Source organism: Nicrophorus vespilloides, unplaced genomic scaffold, assembly GCF_001412225.1.
Source record: "Nicrophorus vespilloides isolate i.1.1-1 unplaced genomic scaffold, Nicve_v1.0, whole genome shotgun sequence".
Lineage (NCBI taxonomy): Eukaryota > Metazoa > Arthropoda > Insecta > Coleoptera > Silphidae > Nicrophorus > Nicrophorus vespilloides.
The window spans coordinates 342-21,918 of NW_017097238.1; the positions used below are offsets into that span (position 1 = coordinate 342).

A 21,577-nucleotide genomic window follows, 5' to 3' on the forward strand; every position below is an offset into this window, starting at 1 on the left:
TTTATTCCTCTCCTGTTAAATATTATAATGATGTTCAATGTGCAATGCAATTTTATTTTTATTGTAATTATAAATGTGTATCGTATTTTTCAATACGATCTTATAGATTGTGTAAACTTGTAATTCGTTCATGTTTTGGGTCGGGTGTATGTCATGTCTTTGTGTTCTTCTGTTTCAGGATTGATTTAATTTTATTGCATGTCATGTCACTAATCGTTACGTTCCCTTCCAGGTACCCAGATCATAGCATTTCCTTATATCCTAAACTTTCCTTATTTTCCTCCCGGGTGTGCGGTCGCGCGCTTGCTCTCATTTGCTGTGAATGAGAGCAGCGGCTTCCACGTGGCCGCATGTCCAGGTGCTAGTTAAAGGTATATCAACTTCTTTCGAAGATGATAACCAGGTATCAATTCAAGCGCAACACATAGCCTCTAAATTGATGCAAGATCGTACACATTCATCTTCACGAGGTTGCACCTGTTTTAATACAGAAAATGTGGCGGATCTCGTTTTGATCCACTAGATTTGCCATACGCTGGTTTATCTATGGGATTAAAATTAAATCAATCCGAAGTCTTATAATGTTTTAAATAATGCGCGTACATTTGGTTGTATAGTTTAAATTAAGTTTTTTTTTTTGTATAGATACAATTTATATATTCGTGTTGCATAATCTTCGTTTAATGTTGTAAAATAATTATAAGTTGGCTGTAAATGTTCGCACTAAATCTCTAAGCTTTCAATATATTTTGATACATTATTAATAATTACGTTTTTTTCTTAGAAAGGAATGTAATATTTTTTGAATCGTAAGCACAAGTTTATGATGCATACATTGTGTATGCGGTTCTGCCTGCTCTGCTCCCCGTTTATCTTCGGCGTTCTGTGATGCTCAATCTTCCATGTGCAAGGGTTTGGGCGGGGGGTTTGAACTGAACTGGGCACTAACCTTTGCACCTACGAAGAGAATTCAATCATGTGAGAATCGCGGTTACACGGTTCACTGAAAACTGAGCGCGATCCGAACACGATTCACGAAACGAATATTTAAAAAAAGGAAAAGAAAAAGAAAAAGAACGACGTTATGAAATATCTTGCAAACACACACACACAGCCAACTTAAAAAAAAGAACATCAATTGCCATTAAATATGTATATTGTAAATGTACAATTAAACTTGCACTATTTAAAGTTCGTTTTTTAAAGAGAATACGAAATTGTTAATTACATGGATTGTAATTGAAAGAGAATTATTACTTAAGTTGAATTGTTTCTAATAATTTATTTGTTTTTTGTTTCATGTGTATCTACGATCGTCGAATGCAAATTTGTGCTTTAGGTGGGAGAGAGAGAAACAAATGCGTTGCGCGGTTTACTGTTGTTTCGTTGTTGACGGACGTCGCGACGTCGTCGTGCGTTCGTTCAGTCGCTGCACGGACGGCGCGCGCTCAGGTCGACGTCGACGTCTTCAAGCGTCGCCACTTCTTCAGCTGGGGGAAGAAGGAACGAATAGTATTACAGATCGCGTATGCCGCGCACGTACGAATCGCGTGTCCCCTGTTGAACAGTGCCGCGGACCCGTATATTAATCGAAAGACAATTATATTAGACCCGATGAAAGTGGGTTAATAACGAATGCGCACACTTCGACGACGATGTTTTTACCTGTTCAAAGTTCGCAACATCTGTCTACGATAGATGAGTAAACTATTTCGAGGAATCGCAGGAAGACGTCTCCCCCGCCGCCGCAGCTACCTCAATCACTAATTATGTTGGTAAGTGAAGATCGAATCAACTTTTACTAATGCGAATTTAAGAATAAAAAAAACGAGTTTGAAAAGTTGTCAAAACTTTTCGGAAATTGATATTTCAACAATAGTAAATTTACAATTATTACATCATGTTTTCGATTTGATAAAGTTTGTTTCCGACTATTGTCCGAAATATATGCTAAATTTGCAATTAGGTTATGAACAATAAAATGCTGGTGTACGTAGTCGGAATTGATTAACCTAAATGTAAAATGTATCGAATGTTTTGTTGATAGATAACATCGCGATAGAAAACTTTCACTCGGATCGTTGCTGTTTCCGCTAAACCGAAACGCATGCAAATTTCCAATTACCAACAAACAAAACGTTTGTATTTTATTTTCTTAGTCATTCTCTTCAACGTAAACCTTATATACATTTTATAAAATTTGAATAATTTTGATTAATCCTAACCAGTTATTCTTTTTTTTTTCAAATTTCTAAACATATTCAAACGTTTTTGATACAATGTAATGGACACTACTTTCTATTCTTGCTTCACGATTAGTCAAAATCAAAGAAAAATAAGGTTAAACTTTGATAACGTCAATTGATTGCAAATTGTCATCGCAATTAACGTCACCTGTCAATTACATTTATAACTGTCATCCGATGCACCCAGCAAATTAGGTTATCAGAATTTCTGACACCTGTCAATTACATAATCTAAGATGCAAAATCAGGTTTTGCTTCAAGCGCGAATTCACTAATTATTATTTATCCGCGCTGCAAACTTTGCAACTGTCACTTTAAATCGAATGAAATAACTTGATTATTGATTGCAGCTTGTATATCATTTGGATGAAATTTGACGGGGTGGTAACTATGGTAACCGTATATAAATTATACGTACGTGTATGTTAATGTAGAGAAGTTATGGACAAAAAAAAATAATAAAATTTTGTTGTAAACTTTGGCAATAGAAGTAATTGAAGTTCCGATTTACGACCCTGCCGGTCGGAATTAAATTTTACGACCGAAAGTTGTCCGAAATATGTATTTGCTTCCTTTTTTTGTTGTTGCGAAGCGGAAAACGGAAAAAGAAGTCCGATGGAATTAAACCACTCGCATTTCGCCTACTCCTCCTCCCTGTCTTAAGCTCTCTTTTGCTCCTTTTTTTTTTTGTTGCTTCTGCTGTGCGTAACTGGAGTGGAGAGATGTGGGGGGTGAAAAAAAAAGAGAAGGAAATTAAATCCGTTCGTAAAGTTTTCTCGATCCTCTCTCGCTCTGAGAATTTGGGGAAGTTAATAAAAAGTTTTGTACTTTTGTACTGGACTCTATCTCTCTGCCTGTTTGTCCATCCCCATACCACAGAAAAAAAAAGATAATTAACTTCGAGATATGCAGAGAGAAATCGGGAATTGTAATTTCCATAAGTTAAACTTCAATTTAAGTTTCAGGAATGAAACGATGCGTCGACTCGATTTGTAAATTCGCATTTCTCATTCCTCCCTCCCTCTATTCCGAGAGGATGTTGATGATCAACAGGTGTCGCTCAAACGGATTCTCCAAAGATAAAGAAGAAAAAAAAAGAACGCAATCCCTCTTTCGTTCTCCCCCGGCCCACTCGATTTTACCAAACTACATCCGAGTTATATCACTCTTCTTTCTTTTTTTTGTTGTTGCTGTTCGCCCACTTTTATACATCCCTTCGCTTCTCTCTATTCTTTTGTACTACTCGAGTGTAATCAAACCTGAAATGAAAGTAGATGAACGCATCAATATGCATTGGCTTGCCGCTAGACCATGTAGTTAGACACGCATTTGCACTACTAAAATCAAATTATAAAAGACACTGCGAAACGCGCATTTGCATACGAAGCCGACGATCCGACCCGAATTTTCAGGCGGCGACACAAAATAAAATGATCATCATCATCATCACTATAGCAATGAGAAGCAGAGCAGTTTGTTTACCTTTTTTGTTGTTTCTTAATGATCCTGACATTTAAATTGTCAAAGCTGTCATCGAATTAGTTTTCTACATTTGAACGTCAAATGTTTATATTATGCATTAATTTCAAACGGATCGAATCAAAACCAGAAAAAAAAGAATCACGGAAGGATGCGAGGGCGATAATTTCCGGGGGTGGAACGTTCTCTCTCTCTCTCTCTCTCTCTCTCTCTCTCTCCTTGATTTGTGATGGTCGTAAATCTACGAAACCAGAAAAAAAAAACAAAAGCAGAAACAGAAAAAAAAGGCAATTCCAATTTGGATTCTCTCACGATCACTGTAGGGCGGGGGGCTGTATAATTGCCAAAAAGGGAATAAATAATTAAATACCCAATTAATCTCTCTCCCTGTTTGAATATTCAAAGCAAACGTCAGAAAATGACGTGAATTAGTGTAAAATATAAATGTCAATATAAATGACGTTTCTCATGTAAATGACATTTCAGTAGTTTGAGTGTCGCATGTCGTATGGTAATTTATTTGCGGACGTACCGGTACGTCGGCGATTCGGAATATAAATGGATGATTTATTGAAATGAACGTCGAAGAGAGAGAGAATATAGAGTGCGCGTTTGAAAGTGAAAATCCGTGTTTTCGATTTTTCACTTGGAAATTTCCGCTGGTTTCCTTTCAACCGAACTGCATCTTTCAGATGGAGTGAGGTTAGGACCTAGGATATGGAACGTTTCCTTGACCTCCTCTGCCTCCTCCACCTCCAACTCCACCTCCCATCGAGGTGACAGACGGCTTAACGAATCGAAAACAAAAGAAGGGCAGTAGTAATCCTGCGGAGAATGAAAGGGCTGCCAACAACACAAAGTTTGATATCGCAGTTTGATTACCATCGGGACCCAAACTTTTTCTTTTGTTTCATCTCTTTCTCTCACTTTCTATATATGTGTTTGTGTGTTATTTCTTCTTAGGCCATAAATCGGATACCGCCAATTTGCTGAATTTTTGGAGAGCTTGCACGTCCATCGTGTTATCTTTTTCTCTTCTCTTCTTCGTGACGTGTGTGTGGGGAAAGAGCGAGAGAGACAGATAGATAGATGGAGTGTGGATAAGTGGCGGCAATAAGTTAGAGAGGAGAGGCGGCAATTTTAAACCCTGCATCACTTGTTTACAACAACTGACGTACGCACACTTTGAATAATGCATGACCCGGATCGCCCCATTTCTGTATCCCATCCAGCTGATGTCTGTCTGTACGACATCTGAAATTGCTGCTTCGAAATAAGTAATTCATCCATTTGATGTTTTCATTTAATTATCGATTTAACTGACGACATTAACAAACAACAACAGTCCGAACTGCAGTTCTATCCATTTCTGATGTAATCAAAGAACAAAAAAATTGTACATTTTTTGCGTAATTGGTTCGCCTGCTTTGTTTTCATGCACTCTTTCGTTGTTCGCCTGAATGCGCGCAGCATACAGCATGATACTACAATGGAAACCATGAATAAAATTTAGATAAATTTCGCTGAAAAAAAAACAGACGAAAATAACGGCGCGATAAGTCCGTTGATCTATTAGTTAGGCGAGAGAAACGTACGAATAATAAACGGAACTCTCTCTTTTGAAATAAACAACCAATCAGATTCGAGAAGAAAGCGGAAATGACGACATTAAAGATACGTTGATGAACTATCTGTAAACAAAGCGACTTGTCAAAACAGCGCCATTTTGACATTTAAAAAAAAAGATGGCGAATGACAATTGGTTATGTTATTAGAAATGGCGTCTTTTGACATTGACGTTATGAAACAATTTTGAAGCAAGCGTTGCATAAAAAAAAGTGGTAAATGGGATTTCGCGATGGCAGATTTTTTTTTTCCAATAACTCTATCGATTGGCTATTAGCAGCTGTATGAAGCAGCTACAGAGTGGCGTGTGTGCGTATGGGAAGGAAATACACGAACGAGATCGCGAAAACAACAAGCTATTAGAGTTAGGGGTTGAATGAGGATAAGGAGAAGAAGATGTGAGTGAGCGAGGGGTGTCGAGTGGGTTTTCAGATCTGAGTGGGCCCCCCTAGGATCGGAGGCGGAAGGAGAAGCCGCGAACAACACTCAGATTCACGCCGTGCAAAGTGCCTCCGCCAACCTAACCATTACCGCCGCCACCACTTCAACCTACATCCCTAAGGCTCAAAGCCTCCTTACACGCACGTTTCGTACAATCAAAGCCACCGGTGATTTGCATTGTCCCATTTCGTAGAAACAAAAGAGATAGAAAAAAAAAAGATAGATCCGTACAATATTAAAGATAGACGCGTTGTCTGAACCAATCTCTAAACTAATTGGAGATTTCAATTAATCTATCTCTCTCTCACTGCCAACGTTGAACGAAGGGAGCAACGCGAAGAGAGGGATTACACACGTCGCTCTGCTGCCACTAATTAAAATCGACTTCGGGGATTATCTTTTTTTATTCAATTTCTATTGTACATTTAGCTTCCTGGATCCAAATTGCGAATGCCTATTTGGCAGGAAAAGATCTCTTTCTCTCTGCTTTTATTGAGCACCCACCTGTTTATTAAGATTCCAATGGGATCCGCGATAAAACGTTATTCACGAGTTGGGAGGGGGGGCAGACGATAAAACGCGCATTTTCGTTTTCCAACTTTAATTATTTCGCTTCGCTCCAATTTACATTAGCCATTATTCATTCGTTTAATCGTTTCGCAAAATCAAATTAGCTTTGATTGTTTTTTTTTTTGTTTTCGGTGAACCGCCATTTTCAAGTTGAAAACAAAAGTTGTTATTCGTAATCGCCATTTTACATTCGAATATCTCTTGACATTAAGAAAATGAGTGTTTACTACGTAGTTTAGTTTGATTGTGGTTTCGTGAAATGTTTCATTGTATAAAGTGAAACGTTTTGTTATATAAAGAAGAATGAGCGGATGCGCTGGGTTTACGATGTAATGAAATTGAAGATAAGTTAAATTTTGTCTATTAATTAGGTTATGTAATGGAGGTGAAAAGACTTCGTTGAAATGAAATTTTACGTCTTTTAATTAATTGAATTAATTAAACTCTCCGTGCAGTTGATTGCGCGTTAATTAAACCTCACAAACGGGGCTGCGATTCACGAAATTAAATCAAAAAGTTTTTCCATTTTTTGCAGACCCAGAGATGGCGCCGATTCTCTATCCTGATCTTAAGCACGATGCTGTGGTTCTGCGCACTTCGAGAATCCGACGGTGAGGTCTTCACCATGGGCTACATCACCGGATCGCAGAGGTTACCCGGCGACAAAGAGTACCAACGTCACGGCCTCACCATTTCCGGTGCGATCTCGTTGGCCGTCGAAGAGGTGAACGCCGGTCGACTGGGACGTCTCGGCCACAGTCTCGAGTTCATCATCGCCGAGACGTACGGGAAGGACGTGCTCAGCGTCAAGCAGACGGCGAACCTCTGGACGAGGAACGTTTCGGTCTACATCGGACCGCAGGAGTACTGCGAGCACGAGGCCTTCATGGCGGCAGCCTTCAACCTACCCATGATCTCATACGTAAGTCTTATCGCCATAGCGACATCAACAACATAAATTGTGGCGGATGCGCCTGGATTATCAGAAAAACAAAATCGTTGCCTCCATGGCAACAAAGTCAACATAAACAAACTACTTAGAATCGAATTAGATATGCTAATTACACGATAATCTGGTTTGCGTGAACCCTTATCCTCGCGATTTATTTTCTGTTACCCCTCTGGCTCTTACGTCGTTTGCGTGCGCCAACCTTTCAGATTTCTTATCATGCGAAGAAAACGTGATTTCGAAATGTACTCGAAACACGATTCAGATTACACAATTACCCAACTTATACAATATTTGATTTGAATTGAATTGCTTATTAATACAACAATTTTTTGTTTGTTTCAGTTTTGTACTGCGAACGAAACATCTGATAAAACGAAATTCCCTACGTTCGCGAGGACGAGACCGCCGATCACGCAGATCTCCAAATCCGTCGCTTCCGTTCTCACCTACTTCAATTGGACAGACGTAAGTTAATAATTTCTATACATTTAAAAATTGGTCGAGAAACATCGGTGCAATTGTGATTGAATCCGGGCTAGAGTGGGATTGGAAGAGTAGAAAGGAATTGTAGAACTTAGTACTGATCGAGCGTTCGTTCGGTTGAGTAAAGTGAAAGTTCGACGTATTTAGTTATGTTTGTTACGTTCCATATGGATTCCAATTTATTCGTTATTAAATTGTGAGTAATTTCCTATAAATGAGTAAACGTTTTTCAACTGTTTAACGTGAACGTGAAAAATCTTATTTAAATGAAATCGATTAGAATCGATTAATTATTTAATTAGTTTGTAAAGTTGCCTATATGATTATTGTTTTTTATTAATGATGTATGTTAAATTGCATACAGTTTTACGTCAATGATAATACGATTAATTTATTGTTCTTTGCAGGTGGTATTATTGTATTTGGATTCTCCGAATCCCTCCGATTTCGAGTACGGGAACATCGCCAGAATCATCCTGCACACTTTATCCACCGCCGGGGTGAACGTAATCGCCAGCAGGTCTTGGAATACGGCCTACATGCACGTGACCGGATACAACATGGAGAATCCTTTCCATCAGTTGGTAGAGGATACCTACCTTGACACCAGAAGTGAGTTACCAACTTAATTAAACTTTGGTAGTTTTTAAATAATTCAATTATCATGCCTATACATATAGGGGGTAAACTAATGTTGGTAATTCTGTAATAACTAAATTGATTATCAAGATGCTGGCAACGGGCCAAATATCTACGATAAATCACCCATTTCCCCGTATATATATATATATATATATTGATATTGGGACCGGTGAACAAATAATTTTCCGCTGGATTTGAGCAATTAATTACGTTGGAATCGGCCGCTCGTAAATATTGCGCCTGCACTTCCTAGTTTCTTTCGTCTACTGTTCCCGTTATTTACTGTTGGTACGACCGAACGTAATCAGCTTCGTTGCAGGGGCAGATGTAGGTTAGCCAACCGACTAAAATTGGAGCAAACAATGGCGATAAATCATCATCCACATCTAATACGAAAAGAGCACATCTCAGAACACTGCAAACTTTGACCTCCTCAATCAAACGCCACACGCAGCCCATCCACATTTTGTTGCTCATTTCATTACGTAGTTGGTAATTTATCTGTCAATTATGTAACTAAACATAGTTTTAAGTTGGCATTCTAACCGAAATTAGGTTGAACGTAACATAAAAACTAAAGTTTCACTTAATTTCAATTTATGATTGAACTATTTTTCCGGGTCGCGCGTTTTTAAATCGCATTCAAACTGGATTATTCCTCGCTCTCGCCAGAACATCGGAGAGCTATTATAATCGTATTATTCCTTGCTTTTACTGTCGGAAGTTTTTTTTATTTTTTTTCGTGGGTTGGTAGGTGGGGAAAAGAAATAAAAACGTGTTTAGTGTCGGCACGTAAAGGAGGGAACAAAAGAAGAAACGGGGAAAATAAAAATGTTACCCAGTAAAGTTTTTCATACTTTATGGAACTGAAACTGAACATGTTCGATTCATTTTTGCGACCGAGTGAATCATAAAAGACACGTTTCGTTACACCGCCGATGCTGCAATTTTTATTATCCGACTATGTATGTTTATTAACCCAATTAATCAAATATCAACTCTGACATTTGATATGTCATACTCAAGTGTCAAGTCATAGAGATTTGATGCTTAAAAGAATGACAATAACTGTCAGTAGTAAATAGTTTTGCGCACACAAAGTTATTTCAATTTGTCACGAATAAGAGGAACTTCCGTATATATCCCATATATGCACATTTTCCTGTCCGATCATAAAACTAGGCCACCAAGCGAATAATTTAGAACGGAATGTGTGTGTGTGCTCTCTACTCTCTTCAACATTTCTATGCTTTATGTAACAGCGTGGTGGATTCAAATCGGGCTCCCCACTAAATTGAAACTACTCGCGACAGCAGTATGATTTACCGCAGGTTTCTGCGAAATAAAATTCCAGAATCGTTTGTTGTTGTTGTTTCCCTTTATCGCTTCGCGTCCCAAATATTATTTGACGAATACATTTCTGCGAAAGTTCAGTTATCAATAAATTGGTGAGATGGCGCTTAAATTGAATTCGGGTTATCGTATGCAACCAAATATATAATGCGATTTCAGTCAGTATGCAATTTCGTACATATTTGTTTCGTTTCGAGATGAGAAGATTGCTTTTTCCGTATTCGTTGGAGATGTACCTAATTCAATAATATTCGAAATGATTTGCCGAGTCTGTTTACCACCACCTCACACCACCCCATCTCTCTTTGTGCACACACACACGAAACTCGCAGCAATCTTGGATTCGTACATATTCTTGTCGAATTCCAATCCGAAAATTCATGTATGTATTTTATACGACGACGCAAATAAATTCCATCGATATTTGCTGTCCCTTTCCATTTCGCCTCTTCCACTCTTGATTCCCGTAAAGAAATTGAAAGAGAGAGAGAGAGAGAGATGAAAAGAAAAAGTAAATCCATCCAATTGAACTGTGCTTTTAATTGACGTGACGCAAACAGATTACGGTTGACGCAATTACCGCGTGAATACAAGGGAGAGTTCGGATGCACACGCTGAGTGTGTTGCATAAAAAAAAGAAGGAATGAAAAGGAGAATTGAAGAGAGGAGACGCAATCATAATTCCCCTATTGTATTCGAAATTAACCGGAAGTGAACGCGTTTTTACATTTAAATTCTCCCTTGCCAACCTTACTAAACCGGCTTCTAAACAAATGAAATCTGCTGTAGTAAACGTTAAACATAAACGAATTTCCTTTATGTAATATATGTTTTTTTCTTTTTAACTTCATGTAATCCCCTTTGTTTACATTTCTGTCGCTGTCGTCGCTTATATAACGAGAGCAAAAGCAATTTTTATCCTCACATGCTGAAATAATGAGGGGTGAAATTTAATAACAATTTCCTAAATTGCATGCAAAAGGAAATAAAAACGCAAACACAAAATCTCATTGAGTATCTTTTGTTTCATGTTGCTTATGTTTTTTGTTTTCAGTTTACGTCATCCTGGGTCACCACTACGAGCATCTGGAATTGATGGTCGCGATGCAGGCGAGGAAACTTTTCGAAAAAGGTTAGTCACCAAATACGCATAGAATTGAGATGCAATTTGCATATGCAATTTCCATTGACGGATTACGAATGACGTTAATACGCTTTATTTTCTCCTTCCGAAAGAGATCGCTTTTGATCATTATCTGTGTGTGTTTGTGACCAGTTTCTGTGGTACAAAAGCCCTTTGATATTCCGATCCTCTGTTGTCCCCACCCCCCTCCTCCCCCGGATTAACCCTCGGTGTCCAGCGGCTTCCTGCTCTGCAACCCCCAGGGCATTAGCGTTCGGCTGGTCAGAAACCGTATTTATTGGCCTACCGAAACTTCCGCACAAACAAATATATCCGGCCTTGTTACAACCTTTATTATTTTCTTTTGACCTCCTCTCCTTCTCGTGTCCCATCACCATTGCAAATGAAGCGGAAATAGGGTGCAAAAAAAACAAACAATAAAATAAACATAGAGATTCAATCTTTCAGGGGAATATTTTGTGATCGGCGTGGACATCGAGGAGTACAACCAGAAGAATCCCGCCATGTACCTGCAGAGCTTCCTCACGGAGGAGTACGATCCGTTCGCTCAGACCGCCTTCCAGAGTTACATCGGTGTGGTGCCGTCGAGTCCGGTGGGTTTCGAAAATTTCGCGGTGCTCGTAAACACCTACCTGGAAAAGCCACCGTTCAACTTCTCGAATCCGTTGAATCATTTAGGCGTGAACGCAGGGAAAATCGTAAGTTTTCGTTAACAAACGTCATATCTATTTAAACTTGCCAATTTTGACTAAACTAGATTCGTGCGGGTGCAGCCTACCTGTACGATGCGGTGCACTTGTACGCGCGCGCCCTGATGACGGTCCTGGAATCCGGAGGGAATCCGAGGAACGGCACAGCCATCATAGATTCCATCAAGGAGACGCACTACAAGAGCGCCATGGGGTAAGTTTATTAACTTTAACAAAATAATCTTAGTTGAGAAATGCAAATTGAATTGGAATTTGTTGTGAGACATCATTTGCAATTCATCTTTCCTTAAAGTGGTTGTTGTTGTTGTTGTTTTTGAAAAGATAAATCGCATAAAACTAAATCTAACAGAGATTCGGTCGTGGAAGCTTGTAGATAAGTCTTGATTTGAGTGGTGCAATTTGTTTGGTATTAGATATATGGTGTACATGGATGAGAATGGGGACGCCGAAGGCAATTACACGCTGATTGCGCGCAAGCCGTTGGCAGGAAGGACGGACCTAAAGGAGATCGTGAGTAAGAGGAACAGGGCCCGTCTCAATTCGACCACCACGAAATCGTCGGCGGCAGAACGATTCGGTCTCTATCCGGTTGGCGTCTTCACGCTGAGGAGCTTCGATTCGAAACTACCGGTAAGAAAAAGTTTCAATTGTTTAAAGAAATGTAAAAGATAGTTTATTGGATGGCTTTGCTGAGAATCGTCGCAACTTTCGATTGGTAATTGTCGAGCACTTCGTCCACGCAATCGTTGGCCCTGTTTCTGATGTCTATGGACTTGGAGTGGCCCACTTTGTGCGAATCTATTGCTGCCAGTAGCATTTCTTTAACAGGAAACACGTCCGTCGTCATGATCTTCCTGTAGCAGGTGATCTGATGAAAAGCTACAAACGAAAATGAAAGACTGTTTGTTTGTGACTGTTGTAATTGATTATACTTGATTTGGTGGTGCATTCCGTCATCGAATCGAGCAGGCTCTGACCTCGATTGGTGGCGGCGGAGGCGACGTCGAAAACGCGCTCCGAACTCGCCTGAATCTCGTGCGACACCTTCTCCGTGCATTCGTCCAATTTCTCGTGACCCTCCTGAATGGACCTCTGGATTTGCTCCTTCGTTGCGGAAGCCAACTGCACCGAATTCTCGCTGCTCAGACACATCACCTCTGCGCATAAAACAAAGAAATCGTGGCAAACCGTACAAACCGTTTCCAAGGGAACTCACTTATCAAAGCCATCTCCTCGATGAGTGAGAGCGCGTCCTGCGCTCTCTTGACCGTCCTCCTCGTATCCGCCACCACGGACATGTCCGTCGTCCTTCCCTCCTCGTCCACCATCTTCTTAACCTTCTCGAACACCTCCTGCACATTGCTCAGAACGTCGGCCTGCTCCTGCTGCGTGGGTATACCGCCCATGGGTCCGCTGAGAACGCCCTTACAATAAAAAGTATATCAATCATCACCACTTTTCATTAAATGATATTAATAATCTTACTCCGAAAAGTCCAGCTCCTAACACTATCAAAGACATGATCATCGCACGCATTTTCGATTCGAAAAGAGCATACGAGCCATTCTGCAGCGGTCAGCGATCGCAATTTTTTTTTTTTTCCACATATTCAGCTTATTTCTATTTCTGCGAAATCGATTTCTTTTTCCTTTTCTGTTTCAATCATCGCAAACGTCACATAACTCTGACGCGAAACGTATTTTAAATTTCCTTTTTTTTTTGAATTGTCAACCATCTGTCATTCATTCGTGTAATTGTTTCGTTTCAGTTGTTGCAATTGGTGGAAGACATCGATTGGATCGCCGGAGCGCCGCCGATAGCAGTGCCACCGTGCGGATTCCGTGGAGAAAAATGCATCTGTAACTATGCTTTGTTTTGTTTTGTTGTTGTCATGTTGTTGTTATTGTTGTTGTTGTTGACAGCTCACACGGCGGAGATTATGTACGGAATCACGGGCGGCGTGTTCTTCGTGATGGCCATCATCGCTCTGATCTTCTACAGGAATTGGCGGTACGAGCAGGAATTGGACAGTCTTCTGTGGAAGGTGGACTTCAGGGAGATTCAGATCAACGATGAGCCAAACGCCAGTTGCCTAGGAACGAAAATTACAAGGGTACGTTAATTTTCCAACAAAAAATATCTAAATTCACGCTTATTCAGTAAAGTTAATAAGCAGCGACCAATAACTCACGTCCTCCTCAGCAAACTAACGACATTCACCCTTCATCGATCCTTCTGCAAATATTTCGCATCTCCCCGTTATGGATAAACAAAATCCATTTGCCACCACCACCGAAACTTCAACAACTGAATCATCCTCGCACCCTCGAAAGACAAGCAAACAAAATTCAACTTTTCCATTCAATTAAGTAAACAAAAAAAATATATATTTGCAGATGAAAACTGAGATATTTTATGTGTGGGTTAGATTTGTCTAATGTTCAGTTAAGGATCGATTTATTCGGGTGATTAATTTAACGAGACCAATTAAATTGTCCAATTAGTTGAAGCCGGGACGAAACATCACAAAGGAATCGTCGAAGTATTAATTTACAAAAAAAAAAATAATAATAGTTATTATCATATTCGTTAATTAATAGACTGTAAGTTTGGGGAAACGTCAAAGTGTATGAAATTAGAACTTATTGCCATGGAAACTAAATATTAATTTGATGTTTGCTGCAGGCGCTCCATCCTTTGATCAGAACGAGCCAGGTGTCGCTGAGTTCGAATCCGGATGCGGATTTCCGGTACTCGAGCATCTTCACGCAGATCGGCATCTACAAGGGTCGCGTGTTTGCCATCAAAAAAGTCTATAAGAAGTCGATAGACATTACCAGGGACATGAAGAAGGAGCTGAAAATGGTCTTAAATTGGATAAATACTTGAGTGTTGTGTAATTCTATTTGTTTATTTGTTCATGTGCAGATGAGGGATTTGAGGCACGACAATTTGAACGCTTTCATCGGAGCCTGCACGGATCCGCCGAACATCTGCATCGTGACCGAGTACTGCACCCGGGGAAGTCTCAAGGTACGCACGCCATCTGTTTAATTCGTTGCAATTAAATTTGATATTTTGACTGATGTGCTTGAAGGATATCCTGGAGAACGAAGACGTCAAGTTGGACAACATGTTCATAGCCTCCCTCGTCGGCGATATTTTAAGGGTGAGTGCATCTATTTTTTTTTTAATAATTATTTCTTGCGAATATTCAATAAATCGAACGGCGTCGTCGGCCTCGTCTTTTGCATCCACTCTTAAACTAAATCCATCAATCATTAAAATTGGGGTTTTTCGGGTGAAAAAAATATTGAACGGACATCGCTTAATCATCGTAGCCTCTCCGAGGCAGACGCGTGCGTGCTGCAAAAATATGATGTAGTACATAACCAACCACACACAAAAAACACAAAATCAGCTCTCTCTACGTCCATATATAATATATATGTAGCATCATCATCGTTACGGCCTTTCCGGCACCAGTTTTTTTTTTTTCGCTTTTGTTTTCACTTAGCGCACTTCAATCAAGCGCACGCCCATTTGTAACAATTTTGTTGCCATCGTTACACAAACAAAAGAATGGTAATCCATCGATTATGTACAACAAAATTTGGTAACTAAGACTACAAATAACGAAACATGACACGCGAATCAAGGATGCAATTTAGATAGTGGACGGACGGACGGACGGGGTCAAAGGAAGTTGATGTGGAAACGGGGGATCAAAAGTTAAATTAACCCGGCTCATCCGCCACGTATAATCCGTTTAAAGTGTCTGATCTAGTAATTAAACTAGTAAAAGTAGATTTATTTTTATAATTTGTCGAAAGAATTAAATATGAAAACTATTGCCATTTACAATTGTAATTTAGTTCAAACCAAGTAATAATTGAATCGCTCGTCGACATTTAAAGTTGGATTCAGTTGCGGAGTGCGGAAGGAAGTTTGTTCCGTAAATGGGTTATTAATAAATGGACGAAGCGGCAATAAAAACCGTTGACTTGGTTGCAATTAAGCGCACTTTTATGTGACCGGGAACTATAAAATCGAAGAGACAACAACGCCCACCCCCCATCATCAATCTTCTCTTCCGCAACCACTTCTATTCTCTTTTATGCTTTTTCCTTCGGTGGAAACCGGATTAAATCCTGCGGCGGCAAATATTTATAGTATGTGCATGCACTTGCATTAAATTCTGCAAATTGCTGCCGCGTCGTCAATCAAGCGAATATATGCAAATTATTCTTGACCTTTTTCAACACAACTCTGCACTTTCAAACAAACTACTAACATATTCTTCAATAACTAACTAACGAAATGTAGGTTAGATGTTCATCTGCGAGTAGTTTATAAACTGTTTAAATTATTTGTACAATTAATGGAAATTGCACTTAGTTTCTCCTCCTTTTTTTTATGTTTAATTGTGTGTCCTTTTTCGTTTTGTGCTTCTGGTTAGTGTGAAACAGAGAGCCATTAATAAGAGTACGTGCGATGTTCTCGTAATTACGCTCTTTATTCTTTTCTTTTTTCTTAATGTCTGCGACGACCATAATTTTTCGCGCCCTTAAATTTAATTAGCAATTTCGGTGTGTGAATCAATTATGCAACTTTACGTGCAATTAAATTAATCCATTAACCTTTAATTACAGATTTTTAAAGATTTGTATCAACTCATCAATTTGTGAATTTGACACGAATGTCAAAATATTGTTTATTTTCTTGTTGATGCAGGGTATGATTTATCTGCACGACTCTCCGGTTCGTTTCCATGGAGCTCTGCACACGGCCAACTGCCTCGTCGATTCCAGATGGGTTGTCAAGTTGTCGGATTTCGGGTTGAGAGAGTTCAAGAAGGACGCCGAGGATCCCGGTCTGAAAGACCCGAATCGAATTCTGGACAAATGTCGCAGTGAGTCGAAGTTAGAAACTGCAGCGAACTGACTCAAATTAATTGAATCGACATGTTTCAGCATTGCTCTATAGGGCGCCGGAGCTGCTCAGACTCACCGACTCATACCTTTCCAGCAATCCGCCAGGTGGCACCCAGAAAGGAGACGTCTATTCGTTCGGCATCATCCTCTACGAGCTGCACAGCCGTCACGGGCCCTACGGAGAGATCGGTCTTTCCGCCGCCGAAATCCTCAACAGGATCATACACAGAAACATCACCGCTCCATTCAGGTTAGATAAAATGAATTTGTTTCACCTTGTAACAGTTGTTTCTCTCAAAGGTCGTCATAGCGATAACAATAATTTCAATTATTTTCCGGTCAATATATTATTTTTTTGAAAATTTCACATTCGCAACTTTTGTCCTTAAGAGAAAGGGAGACAACACATCCTGACGGAGATTTGTAGTTAATCGCCGTCGGGATGGCATTAATCGGTGCGGAACGAGGGTGGGCGGTTGAGCGTACTAATCCGTGTTTGCGGCATAATAAATTTGTTGTTATCCAGGCCACCCCTGGAGTCCTTGGAGAACAGTTTCGATTTCGTGAGGGACTGCCTCAAGGAGTGCTGGGCCGAAGATCCCGAACTCAGACCTGACTTCAAGATGATCCGAACGAAGCTTCGACCTCTGCGCAAAGGAATGTAAGACAATTCAAGACAATCATTATTTAACCGATTACGGAATAACCGATGATGATGATGATCGCAGGAAACCCAACATCTTCGACAACATGATGGCAATGATGGAGAAGTACGCCAACAACTTGGAGGTGCTCGTCGACGAGCGCACGGATCAACTGCAAGAGGAAAAGAAAAAGACAGGTCCGTAACGATATTATTATCATTTTTTGTTTGTTTTGTTATCTCCATGGTTTCCACTTCTTCTTATATATTATTTTTTTTGTACGTTTGGGCTTGTTGACGTTTATTCGCGTTCCGCTGTAAATCATGTGATGTGCGAGGGAAGGAAGGAATGCGGAAGGAATTTTAAACGAATTGCGTGTGCGTTGCGTCGTCCGCAATCTCGAGGGCGCATATAAATCAGTTCGTTTCTAATATTCTCCTCGCAGACCAACGAAACATATTACTTATTAAATCATATTTATAAGTTCTCCTATCTTCTTAATTTATTTATTTATTTACTTTTTCCTTTTTATCTCCTCCATCCAGAGGCTTTGCTCTACGAAATGTTACCGAGGCCAGTGGCTGAGCAGCTGAAGAGAGGCAATAAAGTTGAAGCTGAGGGATTCGACTCGGTGACGATCTACTTCAGCGACATCGTCGGATTCACCTCGATGTCCGCCGAAAGCACTCCGCTTCAGGTGTGTAATCTAAAAATAATTTATTGGTTGCTAAGTTACTTGTTTATTTATACATTATAAATTTGTTTCCAGGTTGTCGATTTTCTCAACGATCTCTACACTTGCTTCGATTCCATCATTGAAAACTACGACGTCTACAAAGTTGAGACAATCGGCGATGCCTACATGGTGGTAAGAAACTAAACTTGAAGAATATCTTTTAAATTCGATTAGATTTTAAGGGCTTGTAGTGTATAGTAAATGTAAAATTATTCTGGCAGCGGTGGGATTCGAACCCACGCCTCCGAGGAGACTGGTGCCTTAAACCAGCGCCTTAGACCGCTCGGCCACGCTACCCCGTAACCATCCGCAAAATCGGTGGATGCGCCGGTTGTCACCAACATTTAAAAGTAAACAGTAACTGCTAGCAACCAATTACGTAATTTACGTTACACCTGACAACGTTACTTGACAACACAAACTTGATGACGCACTTTGTGGATGCGTCGGGTTTTAGTAAATATTAATAATTTAACTAATTAAGGTACTATTGATATTAATCTGATAACTGTCAAAGGTATAAAGGTCAGAGTTATCACAGCCTCGATGGCGCAGTAGGCAGCGCGTAAGTCTCATAATCTTAAGGTCGTGAGTTCGAGCCTCACTCGGGGCATTATCTTTTAAACAATTGAACTCGATCACTTTAACAGTTGCTGAACTTGCAACGCAACATAATTGTCGATGTGTTTTGAACGTTTGCATTGTTTGTGTAATTTTTTCACGAGGACAATCAAAATTTGATGGCAGCGGTGGGATTCGAACCCACGCCTCCGAAGAGACTGGTGCCTTAAACCAGCGCCTTAGACCGCTCGGCCACGCTACCTGATATTTTCGAAAAAATCCTGAATACGCCTCTGCCCTCATGAAATAATTTATGAATTAAAACACTAGATGGAGAAACCATAGAAATCAAAGTTAATGAAAAAACATTTTTTTTAATATAAATCAATGCGAGAACCGTATCTTTATGACTGAAGTCAAGTGTACAAAATGCAGGTATACGTTGGATATATCAGGTAGCAGCTATTTGGTAGTTTATGAGGGTGCTGTAAATCTTTCAGTTGTTTCGTTTATGCGGGTACAAGTGCGTTGTTTGTTTCCCTGTTTACAGCGCCATTTGTGAACGGTGGTGATAATCTGTGGGGTGCGTACAATAATAATAATACAATGCGTACAATGCAAACAAAAAGGACAATGCCGTCTCTCGAATACAGACGCTTCCATTTTTATGATAGTCGTAAATCGATGTTAATCTCAGAAATGGTTTTTTATTGGGTTGCATAAAACAAATTGCACAATGATGATATTTTCTAGCAAAAGAAAAAAAGTAGTTGGCAGCGGTGGGATTCGAACCCACGCCTCCGAGGAGACTGGTGCCTTAAACCAGCGCCTTAGACCGCTCGGCCACGCTACCTTGTAAACATCAACAAAATCGGTGGATGCGCCGGGACATAAAAAATTCAAACATCTAAAAATAAACAGCAAACAATTAAATCGTTATTGTAATTGGATTGCAGCCTAATTAGTGTTGTCATTTGGCAACTATCAGATGTTTAAACGTCAGAATTATTACAGCCTCGATGGCGCAGTAGGCAGCGCGTAAGTCTCATAATCTTAAGGTCGTGAGTTCGAGCCTCACTCGGGGCATTATCTTTTGCTTGAAAACAATCTGAATATTTTTTACGTTCAATTTCTTTGCATTTATGTAAAGTTACCAATTGTAAATTGTTTTGGTTTGTTTTTTTTTTGTTTGCGAATTTGGTAGTTTTTTTTAGGGTTTTATAGCCTCGATGGCGCAGTTGGCAGCGCGTAAGTCTCATAATCTTAAGGTCGTGAGTTCGAGCCTCACTCGGGGCAATACCTTTTGCTTGAAAACGCATAATAATAATAATAATGAAAATAAAAGAAACGAAATGTGTTTCAGGTGAGCGGTCTGCCCATACGGAACGACATTCAGCACGCAGCCGAAGTTGCTACGATGTCCCTGCATCTGCTCGCCGAAGTGAAAAACTTTATCATAAGACATAGACCGAAGGAGAAGTTGATGTTGCGTATAGGGATACATTCAGGTCAGTTGGGAGTTGTGTGTGTTGTAAGTAAATGCGCGGTGTTAAGTGTGTTCGTTTTTTTATAGGGCCCGTTTGTGCGGGGGTGGTAGGTCTGAAGATGCCACGCTATTGCCTGTTCGGAGATACGGTGAACACGGCAAGTCGAATGGAATCGTCCGGTGTGGGTGAGTTGCTGCAGAGTTAGCAATGTAAATTGGTTTTAATTTGAATTTCTAATAATGTTGGCAGCGTTGAAGATCCACTGCAGCGAACAGTGCGAGGCTCTGCTGACGAAACTAGGTGGTTATCATCTGGTGGAACGAGGAATGGTCTGCATGAAGGGAAAAGGAGAGCAAAAGACGTTCTTCCTCATCGGCGAAGACGAAGCTATGAGGAATCTGAGGAGAACGGAGCGCGAGAATCGAAGGGCTTCGAGCAGCGGAAGATCGGTTAAAGGCAACGATACGAACGGTCATTGCGTTCTGCCGAGGAGTTCGCTGAAGAACAAGAATAGTATAGTTAGAAGTCCGATTCCGAGATGCTCCAGTTTCGAATCGCCGAAGAGGTTGAGATTCGCGAGCGGTGACAACCTCGAGTACAGGATGATGAGCACCAGAACACTGGAAGCGATCGCCGATGACAGTCCGATAAAGAAGAGTGCGAATTCGCTGATGGAGAACTCGCTGGAATGCTGCAGCGATTGGAAGACGTCGAGCACGTCCTGTCCATGCATCGAGAATCTTGCCAATTCGACAGCAACTTTGGCCCAATTCCAACTGTCGTTGCTCGGCGGAAGAGATGACACCACGAAAACTGTCCAGACTCGGAGGCAGAAACCTTGCGCTTCGGTGCCGAGCTTGAGGCATTGCCTCAGCGTCCCGAGATTCCACGTGATTCAAACAATTTCCGCACCTTCGAGTCCTCGACATCAGGAGGAATTGGATATGGTCCTCTCGAAGTTTCCCGAATGCGAGGAGGTCGTTCCGTGGGTCGTCGACTCTACTCCGCTGCTGAAGATCACCACGCCAACAGCGGAACCCATAATCTAAGTTTATTTTTGTAATAGTTGGTATATTTCTGTTGGTTGGTTGTTGTTGTTGTTGTTCTTGGTGTGGAAATCACCGGGGGTATACATGTAAGTGATACCAGTTCTAGTCAATGGATGGATTTAAAATCCGAATAGACTGATTGCATAAATAATATATTTAAATAGTATTATGAAAAAAATGGAAAGGAATAGGTGAGAAATGGGATGGGAATGGTTATTATCGTGTGATATTCGAATAGAAGAGATTTGTTGAAAGGTGAAGATAGATACCGGGTGTTTCATTGAATGACATTCAAGTTTATAGAGAATCACTCGGTATATTTATATAAGTCATGTTTTATTAGAGAGAATTAAATATACACCCGCAACTATATAAAAAATATATAATATATTATAAACTTGATGTTATTCCTCGATGAAACAAATATATATATGTATATGAATACTATTGTGAAAAGAAAATCTTCATTTTATCTGATTTCATTACCTAAATTAGTTTTATTTGTTGTTGGTAAGTTGTC

General features: G+C 40.2%; 1 protein-coding gene and 6 non-coding genes across 7 annotated transcripts; 4 read left to right on the forward strand and 3 right to left on the reverse strand.

Annotated features, from left to right (window-relative positions):
- Positions 1-1,375: 1,375 nt before the first annotated feature.
- On the forward strand, positions 1,376-21,418 carry LOC108559482 (guanylate cyclase 32E). The gene is made up of 22 exons (XM_017916787.1): positions 1,376-1,775; positions 6,898-7,284; positions 7,657-7,779; positions 8,205-8,409; positions 10,847-10,924; positions 11,384-11,634; positions 11,694-11,839; positions 12,060-12,276; positions 13,415-13,505; positions 13,569-13,759; positions 14,332-14,511; positions 14,575-14,679; positions 14,744-14,815; positions 16,381-16,558; positions 16,620-16,830; positions 17,107-17,241; positions 17,309-17,421; positions 17,770-17,921; positions 17,994-18,092; positions 19,885-20,029; positions 20,095-20,193; positions 20,258-21,418. The coding sequence occupies exons 1-22, from the start codon at positions 1,770-1,772 to the stop codon at positions 21,055-21,057; spliced, it is 3,984 nt and encodes a 1,327-aa protein (XP_017772276.1). The 5' UTR covers positions 1,376-1,769; the 3' UTR covers positions 21,058-21,418.
- Positions 18,176-18,257, reverse strand: Trnal-aag. Its single transcript has one exon. It is a non-coding gene; the product is annotated as a tRNA-Leu (tRNA).
- Positions 18,501-18,573, forward strand: Trnam-cau. Its single transcript has one exon. It is a non-coding gene; the product is annotated as a tRNA-Met (tRNA).
- On the reverse strand, positions 18,702-18,783 carry Trnal-aag. The gene has a single exon. It is a non-coding gene; the product is annotated as a tRNA-Leu (tRNA).
- Positions 19,293-19,374, reverse strand: Trnal-aag. The gene has a single exon. It is a non-coding gene; the product is annotated as a tRNA-Leu (tRNA).
- Trnam-cau lies at positions 19,535-19,607 on the forward strand. Its single transcript has one exon. It is a non-coding gene; the product is annotated as a tRNA-Met (tRNA).
- Positions 19,745-19,817, forward strand: Trnam-cau. Its single transcript has one exon. It is a non-coding gene; the product is annotated as a tRNA-Met (tRNA).
- Positions 21,419-21,577: the final 159 nt, after the last annotated feature.